Genomic DNA, 10,570 nt, shown 5'->3' with positions numbered 1-10,570 from the left:
AATTACACAATCACGTACTATCAATGCACACACACAAGGGGGCCCAAAAAAGGTTGCCTGGGAAACCTTAAGTCTGGCATTAAATGCTTGATGTGCAACCTTAAAATGGTCTTTTAAAACAAGTATTTTTTTTAAAGTGTGATTTATAACTAATTCAGCAAAATTCTCTCCTCCATCCTGGTTTGTAATTTAGTCTTGTCAAATGACATTACCTGAAATATGTTTATCCCAATAAATTGACAGAAGTGAAATTGTACATGCTCTTTGGAAAAGAGATCATTAACAAACATCTCTCACATGTGAAAGAACTAAAATTCAAAACCACCCTCTGGAGCGTTTTATTTTGAGACAGACACTGCAAAGAGCGCAAGGTACGTAGAAATTAAAAGAAAATCCCTGTACAAGGAATAAAATCAACAGTATTAGAAGTCTACTAGTGTTCTGATGAGCATTTATATGTCCATGAGTCATGTAACTGCACTGGCTCTTCCTTCTTTTTCAGTTTTTGCGATTCCATTTTCTTTAGTGAAAAAATATCTAAAATAAAATTACAGTACAGATGGGGAATACAGGCATTGTAATCTGAAAAACAGAAGTAGCACCTATCAATATGAAAATTCTCCACAGATAACAGATTAAAGCATGTACATGCATTTGTGTCTAAAAAGAATTCTACTGTAGCATTTCAGAATTCTATTAGTCACTTGGGATAAATTGCTTTTTGGAGGAACATAAAATCTTCAGTTTACTCATTACTGATAATCTTGGTAAGTAAGGGCAATTAGATTGTGTGATCTTTGCTAGGATTAACTGGCTACACTGAAAAGAAGTCTAAGAACAAGTACTAATACTGCTCTACTAATTTTCCTCACACGCACCCACCCATCCATCTTTGGTCTTCAGCCTTCTGTGGAACAGCTCCCATGCCTTCTAACCCTATTCTGAATCCAAGTGTTAGGCATCAGCAGTATCCTTGGCCATCAGGAAGCAAGAATTCACACTATCCCACACATGGGATTCAGTCCATATGCCTCAGATACAAAGAGAAACACGTTCAGAGAGAACATCTATCTCCCTATATACAGGGGCTGGTGCTTTGAAAACTATCATGTAGAAGTTAGGGGAATGTCTAACCTATCTTCTGATTTGAATATTAATAAAAACTAGGGTACAATTTATTATCCTTTAAATTTTCTTTTTAAGAATTTGGTTTGCACAATATGCAATTTACTTTTAATAACCTCTTCAGCAAGTACAGAGTTTTAAGTGGGGGAAAAGCTCTTAGCAGAGATAAATATTTATTTAGAACTTTGTTTTGGTCATATTTGTTTACTGAGGGTAAAGGTAAGAAAAGGTAAAGCATCTAAGAAGAGTTATTTTAATAGCCATAATACATATTAAAAAGGGAAATGATGGAATACTAAATGGTAAACATGTACAGATCAGCACAACATTTCTAAGAAGACCCACAGAGAGTCTTTCCAACTTACTTGCAGTTACACAAGTTCAGCAAAAATGGCCCCAGACATTTGTCTTCCTAATATTGGCAAGATTTTTGAAAAGTGACTAGAGCTGAAAATTTAGATTTCATTCTTACCTTATTTACTGAGTCTTTGTTGCTACTATTGTTCCATTTTGAGCAGCTGCAGTAGGTATAAGAACATTCAGATCAGGAGCATCAAAAAAGTATGCCTACATTATTAGATGAGAGTGAGTGAGTTAGAAACAAGGCACAACTTCACCTTGACATGTTCATTTTCATAAGTTATATTGTATGGAGGTACAGTTTTAGCATTTGGGCAAATTTTAGCTCTTTTCAAACAGTCACATTGTTAATTCAAAGGTTTTCTGTGGAAGGAGCTTGATGTCAGTTTATTTCGTTGCTTGTTATTTTACTGTTGGAGAAAAAACCAAAAAATACCCACCACACAGAGGCCCCATTGAACTTCCGCTGGAGACTCCTGGTGAAATCCTGGCCCCTCTGAAGTCGATAGCAGAACTCCTATTGACTTCATTGGAACCAGGATTATGACCTCCATACGTTATAATCTGCATTGTACTGAATTTACGTACTTTCGAAGGCTAAAGGGTTTAACGGACCTTCTTGGGTTTGAACCTGTGGTGCAAAGAATCAAGCTATTTCAAACCTGAAGCTTGGATGATGGCTCCCCAGCTTTGTACAAAAGTAGTTTATGTTCTCTTAGTTACACTTAGCACTAGGTTTTCCTGTTTTTCTACTGAGACAGCAACTTTGTGTCTTAGCTTTGTAATTTCTAATTATGTGTAAGTAGTATGTACAAAACACTACATACACAGAACATTTGATAATTTTTAAAAGATTAGTCTTTATACTTATTTGAATGAGCTGTTAATTGCACATGATACAGATTAATGCTTTAAAAAGTTGCTGTCATAAATGCAAGTATACTTAAGACTGCTATCCGAGGAACAATTTATGCTAAAAATGTAACCATCATTGCTACTTTTAGTGTAGAAACTCCAGGGAAAAGATCTACAAAAACCTTTGTGCTATGTTTGAATATTCATGCCTGCCACACGTATTGAGATTTTTTCAGAACAGCATCCTTATGTTTATGCTTTGCAATTATCAAGAGATCTGCTTAAACAAAAAGCTCCACAAACCCCCTTGATTTTAATACACAGCTGTTACTGCACAGATTGATTTAACTCAAATAATATATAATATTAAACGCTAAAAAAGAACATTATCATACCAAACAACCAATAGCAAGCAGGGCATGAAGAAGTACAACAGTCACCATAGTAGCCAGTGCAATCCTTCGGTTATCGTCTCTAACAGCAGGCCAAAATGTCATTACTAAAACTGACCCCGAAAGGCACAGAGCAACCATTACGAAGATCCACCGTACAGCTTTTTGTGGAATAATCCACAAAATCTGTTTGAGAAGAAAGAGAGAGAGAGAAAAGGCCTTATTAAATATCAAGCTACATTTATTTAAGTCCCTGTTTATAGCATTACAGCTCCATATATCACATCCATTCATCAGGACTGTTAGAAGTACTATTCACGCTTCATTTGGCACCAAAACATAAAAGGTTTCTATCACCCAAGCTAAGAGGAGACTCCATTAGCTGTATCAGTACCAAGGACTACTAGCTGGAACCAATGGAACAATTGTACTAAAACTAAACTAAAACTTACAGTGAGAGCACTGCAAAAAGAGTTCCACTGGTTTGAAAGAATTTACCAGTCCCTGAGATATTCTCTAAAATGAAGAATTCTAGTGTAAGTGGTAAAATCTGTTGACATTTTTTAGGGTGCCAACTCTGTGTCCTGTAGGCTGCAGCCACTGAAGGAAAACATCACAGATGAGAAGGTCTAATATTCCATTTAACAGAGATGAATGGTATAAATACACAATAGGCAGCCTGTTACATAATTTAAGGAGTTACAGTACTTATGTCTCACAGGATACACATATGAATGTCATGTACTTTCCAGCCAATCTTTTCATTTGGAAGGTAAAAACATACACCAGCCAACATATCCATGTACATTTTCTATTCAGACAACATTTAATAAAAACTCCTGAGATTTTCATAATACATTTGATGATGCTCTTTAGGCCATACTTACAGCTGTTGGAATATAAATAAAGAGTGAATAGCCATAGACACACACGATCTCAAGAAACGAGTAGGAGACTATATTCATAACTTTGCTATTTCTCCACATAAGGAATCCCCAGAGAGCCAGAGGAACCAGCCAAGCATAAGCATAGATAGCTGTTGCAGCTATGGACACTGTAAAGAGACATTAAATAGATTCAGTAATACTAAACACCATCATTAATTTAATTTTTTTGCTTCAAATTGAAGAGCTAACATTATAATAAAGAAGTGCTACTAAGAACAACTAAGATTACTTTAAGGAACAATGGCAACTTTTGCATTTATGTCCTTTTTTTTTAAAAGCCTACCACTATTATAAATTAATACTTAAGATTATAGGGGAAAGGTTATTTTTCTGTTTTCAATGTTTTTACTTTGACTATATAAAAATGACATCAGTTTCAGTATTTTCTGTGGGTACTCAATTTGCCATTTGTGTGGAACAGTGGAAAGAAAAACTCCCTTAAAAAATACAAAAACAATACTAAGGACCACAAAAACTAGGACGACAGCTCAAGAGGTGTAATATCTGAAGCTACTTTTAACTCATTTATTTTAAATTCTCAGTATTCCTTTAAATATATGTCATGCATTTAAAAACAAGTGTTCTTTTATAGGTATTGCATTCTCTTTCACAATATAAATGACAGCCAAAGGGCAGGCAATTGCTTCTCCACTCTCTAACTTCATTAGAGCAATACGTAATGATTACGTTTCCTTTACTGATTTTGTATCCCAGCACGAAGTAGGAACTTCAAGCCCTTTGGTAAGTGGACGGAGTGATTACTACTGTGTGATCTGCTGAAATTCTATTTAACTTCTTACACGAACACTATCAAAAGGTGTCTCTACACCTACAACTTTAATTAATTATTTTTGCATCTCTCTGGGAGTGGAAAGAGACAGTTATCAAAAAGCTATGACAAAGTAAAGCTATGACTTCTACATACAGATTTATTTGTTTAAAAGAAAAAACCTAAGTTATAGGAGATAAGGAAACAAGAATGAGAACTACTTACACACCTTTTCTGAACTCAGGCACATACCGGTATGCAGGTTTACCCAGATGGATGAAGAAATTTGAAAGATTACCACTAATAGCAATGGCAAAAACTAATGTGGCACATATCCAAAAAGGACCTTAAATGGAAACAAATAAATTTAACAACAAGATAGTTCTCCTGTGCCCCACCCTTGTACTAATTTTAACAAAAGAATGAACTTCAGTAATGTAGTTATCAAATAATGTTAATGTTACAATTGGTACACACCATAAAGATCTGGATTGCTGCGGATATATAGTCTTACAAAGTTTTTTCCTGGTATTGGGAAAACCGAGCCTTTTATTCTGTCTAGGACCTAGGAAAAAAGTACAATCATGTTACTGAAATCAAGAAAATGCACTATGAAATAACTATAAAGCATCTATAAATATTAGTCTACAGTTAAAACTGTTAAACCGCAATAATTCCCTTTGTGTGAAGTAAGATACTAATATTAAGAACAACTACAAACCTGGTATGTATCTACATCAAAGAAAGTCTGGTAGTATTCAAATGTCCAGAAGGGGGCACTTTTCTTCTGTCCTGCAAGTAACTTGAAGATAGGAAAATTATTACAATCATCCATTTTACTTAGTAAGTCATTTAAAGCCAAGTAATATTACTTACACCATAGCCAGAAGAATGGGAAGTAAGAATTATTTCTCTCTCTCTGGTGTTTGTTAACAGCAGGAGATATTTTCTATGGGGTTGCATATTCTAGATGTGCAAATAGTTTATGATTCCTACCTCCTTTTTGGTCAGGAGGTTTACAAGTAACATAACTTCCATTAATAATTAAATGTCTTGTTCAAACAGTCTTTCAAGTCTAAAAGCCTTAACCCCACCCCCTATACTGTCTTACCACCAAGTCTCTTGAAGTCAATTACATCAGAGGTTCTTCCAGTCCCCACCTTATAACAGGTGTAAGTGAGAATTAAAGTATGCACTTCCATCAGTACTGGCAGGGCCAGCAAGAAAGTTCCCCGCTTCTTCCTGATAAGTGTTGACTGTTGTAAAGCGTATTTAGATACATCATGTGGATGGAGGCATTATAAATGTGTTATTGTTACCTCCGTTTTATCTGAGTCATCAGTCCCCAGTAACTCGTCATCCTCCTCTCTCCGAGAGTCTTGCAGAAGGCCATACTGATTCTTGGGGTTTTCACTAGGCTCATCAATACTTATTGTGGTGGCGTCTGGGTTTCCTGCCAGCAAGTTAGCTGCATCATCAAATTCTGAAAATAAGTACATCACAAAAAGGGTGATTTTCAAGGTTTAATTTAAACAAAAAATAGCTTCATTTTAAGACTGATATCTCATCAATCCTTAGGCCTGGTCTACACTAAAGTTTTGTTGATGCAAGTTACACAAACAATCCAAAACCGCTATAACTACATTGCTTGTGTATGTTCACACAATGCTCCTTCTGTCAGTGGAGCGCATCCCCAGTTGATGCTCTAGCACCAACAGAGAGAGCAGTACACTGTGGCTAGCTATCCCACTGTGCTATTCGCTACCTTCTGCGGCTAGGAGTTGTGGGAAGGCAGAGTGGATAGCAGTGCATCATGGGTATGGGCTCAACATCCCATGATGCAGTTTTTTCTGTCCCATCATTCCATAGGCTTCCGGTTTTGTTTCATACTATTTTTCAACAGCCCCTTCAGTGTAATTAGAGACTTCAACATCTTCGTTTGCTCCTTCTCCTTCACTTTTATCATCCACTCCTTGCCCATTAAAATTTGCTCCTGGCTCTCCTTCCTGTCCTGGGTATTGGATAATTTTAATCTTCTGTCTCTCTCCACAGCCTGTGTTCTTGTTTTTCGGTGTCTAAGGATTGGAGCACCTCTCGAAACATGTCCTCTTTGCTTCTCCTCACCCACTCCATCAGTGTGTAGGGGGTTCCCCTGAAGGCCACATCTACAGAAGCACAAGAAACAACAGAAGCATGATTGTTAGTGCACTCACAGCATCAAATCATGATAGTAAAATACACCTCTTTTAAAATACGAAATAATTTCTCACTGTCCCTTGGCCAGAACATAGCTAAGGGAACACCCTAAACATGGTGAGTCAGCCGGGGGTGAGGGGGAAAGCGGAGACTAAAGATAGGACAAAGGAGCTAGGTGGTTTTTTAAGGGGATCACTGCAAATTACTAGGGACAAAATTGTAAATTCTGCCACCATTTTCTACAGGAGGCGGGTCACTGAAACCGATATCTCACTCCTGACCGTAAGCAACAATGCGAGGGTACATCTCATGCAGGTGTGCAGCTTCAGACCTGGTTGTCTGTATGCCACTTTGGTCCCTAAACAAGTGATTGGCAATTAGTGTGGAAAAGTTTCTTACAATGCGAGAAGGAATAAAGCAGCTCTGCCAAGGAACCTTCAGCAGAGGATTGGCAAGTACCTCCAGGAAAGTTTCCTAGAGATCTCTGGAGGATTCTTGTGATTTGCCCTACTGTGTAGCTGCACAGGGGAATGTGAAGCACTTGCAGACATGGCTAGTTGTGTATATTTCTATCCCTTAACCCACTTCTAGGATATAACAAAGCAAAAGACAGCTCTCTCATATATATCCAAGCAGCATCAACTCAAAAAGATCACTTACCAGAGCTCCCTCTCCTGCATCATGTGGGCCAGAGATGGAGTGCTGGGACTGGCTCAAACCCTCCTGGGTCAAGAAGAGGTCCTGGCTTGCCACGATACAGGACAATCCTGTAGCCTGTCCCATCTCATCCTCCAACTCAACCTCCTTGTCCACCACGTCATTCTCATGCTTGAATCCACTGTCTGCTGTCTCCAGCCCTCCCGAAGTATCCACGGGGCTCTTGGTGGTGGAGGCGGGATTGCCGCCAAGGATGGCATCCAGCTCCCTATAGAAGCAGGTCTTCAGTTCAGCATCTGAACAACAGTTTGATTCCCTTGCCTTTTGGTACGTCTGCCTCAGCTCGTTTATCTTTGCACGGCACTGATGTGTCCCATTTGTAGTCCTTATCCAACATGCCACAAAGTTCCTACGGCTGGAGTGGAGCTGGGACTGCATAGCCTCCTCTCCCCACAGCGTCAGCAGATCCAACAACCCAAGTGTGCTCCAAGCGGGAAAGCATTTGCTGCGTGGCACCACCATGGTCAGCTGCAAACATGCAATGTGAGCTCTCCATGCCAAGCAAACAGGAAGTGGAATTTCAAAAATTCCCAGGCCTTTAAATGGGGAAAGGCAGATACCTGTGTGCCTGGGTACAGGGCAGTGGAGTTTGAACTGCTGACCAGAGCAGTCAGGATGGGAATTGTGGGACACCTTCTGGAGGCCATTTACAGTGACATAACCAAGCGTAGTAGCTACATTGACACTTTTATCATTACAACTTTTCTCGCTCAGGGGTGTGAAAAGACATGTCCCCTCCCCCCCCCCGAACGACAAAAGTTTTAACAATGAAAAGCACTCATGTGGACAGCACTTCATCAGTGGGAGCCATTGGAGATGGTTTTATTTTGTCACTGGGAGAGCTCTCTCCCAGCAATATAGAGCGGCTACATAGTGCACCTTACAACAGCTGCACCATTGCAAGAAGCACAGTGTGGACATAGCCTTTGTCAATACAACTTGGTTGCAAAAGCTGTACACCTCTCACTGGGGTGGTTTTATTTTGTTGACAAAGCAGGAGAGTTTTGTGGATGGAAGGAGCACTGTAGTGTATAAACCTCCAATGTTTTGTTGATGAAAACTGACTTTTGTCAACAAAACTCTGTAGTGTAGACAAGGCCTTAGGGTCCACGTTACTAGCGTGGCCACACCCAGTGTAAATTGTTTCCTAAGGCCTCAATTAGCTCCAATTAAGCTAGGTGCTCGTTCAGTTAATGGAGTGCTATGCCTTCTCTCCAACTAGTCTGCCTTCTGTGTGCTAACTATAAATCACAGACTTAGGTCCCATCCTTCAGTCAGAGTCACTGGACAGATCTTTATATCCACAAGCAGTCAAGTGGGACCTTGCACTGGTGCAGGCAGCTGCCCATGCAGAACAGATTTATGATTAGACAGCCTTAGCCTTCAAAGATATCTAATTTAGAAATAACTTTATCTTTAAAAATAAGTTTGACACTATATCTATTGCAAGGTCTGTTCCTATGTACAGGTGACAATGTTCTCACCTCTACACCCACGGGCCAGTTTTGCTCTGCTTAAGCTCCAAATTTAGATGAGTGTAACCAATGTTTTCAGTCAAGATAGAAATAACATTTAATCACCTAAGTGCTTTGAGATGCTCATCTAAAAAGATGCTATGCAAGAGTGAAACAGATAAGACATTATTTGTGTAAACGTGCGTTACTTAAATTCACATTCACAGGGAACCAAAGCAAAGGCTGCAACCTCTTAAAAAGAATCAATTACTGTCACTTATTCATTTTCCTTAACATTAAAGTTTTGGCCCAATTAACAAGTGTAATTTGTCAATTTACCTTGAAACTTTAAATCATCCACAGTCGCCATTCATTCGCTAGGCTCTAGAACGAGTATTCAGAACTTTAAAATATCTGAATAGCAGATCAAAAGTTAAACATCTAAAATGAAAAATAAGTGACTGAAAATATTTTTAAAATGCAGTTTTTCTCTCAATGCATTGATGAAACAGGTTTTGTAGCTTCCCTCTCTCTTCAGCATGAATAATATAGTTAGGGTATTGAGATTTCCTGCAAAAACATAGACATTTAGATATTACGATGTCATTATACTCAAGCATATAAGATGTAAAACTGCAGTTCTGATGTTTGTGGTAATTAAGATCTGATACTACAGAGTAAGGGCTTATCCCTAACATCCTGTCCAAATACCATTTTGGCTAGTTACATTTTCCTTTCTTTTCCTCCTATTATAGTTAATATTTAATGTGATATTCTTAATTTCCTGTCATACAATGTTCCCGGGCACGGTTAGGGAGACAGTTTCATCCCAGAAAAGGTGTATTGCCACGGTGGGCACGTATACTTCATCTACCTCACAGGAGTGTTACAGAGTGCAATTCATGTCTGCAGTATGCATGAAGATCCTTAACTAAGAAATACAGAAATTATTGAATAGGTTAAGGGGGGGGGCATTCATGGGGCAGTTTCCATCCTTTCCAGAAGTCCCTGCATCACCAGGCTCGCCCTAAGCCACGAGCAGCAGCCAGCGCTGCAGGGACCGACAGGCAGCTCCCACGGGAGGGTCGGGACTTGTCCTATTCCCTCTCGGGCTAGTCACACACGGGTGCCGTGTTGTCCGGTCAGCTGAGGTCAGGTGAGGGCGAGTTTGACAAGGATCCTTGAACATCTCCGGGGGGTGGGGACGTGTCTCCTCCGTGCGGGGGCCAAAGGGTGGGAGACGGGGGTAGCGCCCCTGCCAGCACGCGCCGGGGGAGGCGAGGAAGGACCTGGGCACAGGGGAAAGGGAAGAGCACCCGGACCCCCGGCCCAGCCACGAACCGGGACCCGGCCTGGGCTCCCAGCACACACCGGCCCGAGGAGTCTGTCCGCGGCCTGCCAGGGCTCTCACCTGGCGGGGCGGCCGCCTCCCAAAGCTCGGCCGGGCGTTGGGAAGATAAGCGGAAGGAACCAAGGCCACCGCTGCGGCGCCTTATTGCCGGAAACGAGAAAGGAACCACTCCCCTCGCTCCACCCTATTAAAGCGACAGGAGCCCCTTGGCAGCGCCAGCCAATCAGGAGCTCAGTTACTCTCTCCCTCCCCCCTCCCAAACAGGCCTATGTCACGTTGGTAGCTCCAGCCAATCAGGAGCTCAGCTGCTCGCTCGCTCGCTCTCTCTCTCTCTTAAAGCGGTAGTGCAGGGAGGGGACAAGTAGGAGCAGTCTGGCAGCCTGCGCTGTGTACCAGGCGAAAGG

The 10,570-nt window shown here is 40.6% G+C and overlaps 1 protein-coding gene across 6 annotated transcripts; it reads right to left on the bottom strand.

The window, feature by feature from the left end:
- Positions 1 to 309: 309 nt before the first annotated feature.
- On the bottom strand, positions 310 to 10,342 carry YIPF1 (Yip1 domain family member 1). 6 transcript variants are annotated; one of them, XM_050962321.1, is made up of 10 exons: positions 10,227 to 10,342; positions 9,155 to 9,229; positions 5,768 to 5,931; positions 5,170 to 5,250; positions 4,926 to 5,013; positions 4,678 to 4,794; positions 3,620 to 3,786; positions 2,736 to 2,918; positions 1,598 to 1,692; positions 310 to 582 (listed from the first exon to the last, which is right to left on the bottom strand). In XM_050962321.1, the coding sequence occupies exons 2-9, from the start codon at positions 9,183 to 9,185 to the stop codon at positions 1,603 to 1,605; spliced, it is 921 nt and encodes a 306-aa protein (XP_050818278.1). In that variant the 5' UTR covers positions 9,186 to 9,229; positions 10,227 to 10,342; the 3' UTR covers positions 310 to 582; positions 1,598 to 1,602. The 6 variants fall into 6 exon arrangements, 5 of the variants coding, with proteins under 5 accessions (XP_050818278.1, XP_050818281.1, XP_050818277.1 ...); XM_050962324.1 differs by having other exon boundaries at positions 2,781 to 2,918; positions 9,155 to 9,385; positions 10,227 to 10,331; XM_050962320.1 differs by having other exon boundaries at positions 9,155 to 9,385; positions 10,227 to 10,330.
- Between the last annotated feature and the right edge of the window lie 228 nt (positions 10,343 to 10,570).

The sequence above is a fragment of the Gopherus flavomarginatus genome, chromosome 7 (genome assembly GCF_025201925.1).
Source record: "Gopherus flavomarginatus isolate rGopFla2 chromosome 7, rGopFla2.mat.asm, whole genome shotgun sequence".
In the NCBI taxonomy this organism is placed as follows: domain Eukaryota; kingdom Metazoa; phylum Chordata; order Testudines; family Testudinidae; genus Gopherus; species Gopherus flavomarginatus.
Note: the sequence above shows the minus strand (reverse complement) of the source record. Positions and strands in the feature narration are given on the sequence as shown.

Bases quoted from the DNA above. Each gene is read 5' to 3' on its own strand.
- YIPF1 (XM_050962321.1), bottom strand. From the start codon at position 9,185: ATGGCGACTGTGGATGATTTAAAGTTTCAAG. The intron at 2,919-3,619 runs GTAAGTATGGCC...CTTCTCAAACAG, and splicing joins TTATTTATATTCCAACAGCT to ATTTTGTGGATTATTCCACA. The intron at 1,693-2,735 runs GTATGATAATGT...CTAATAATGTAG, and splicing joins TGCTTGCTATTGGTTGTTTG to GCATACTTTTTTGATGCTCC.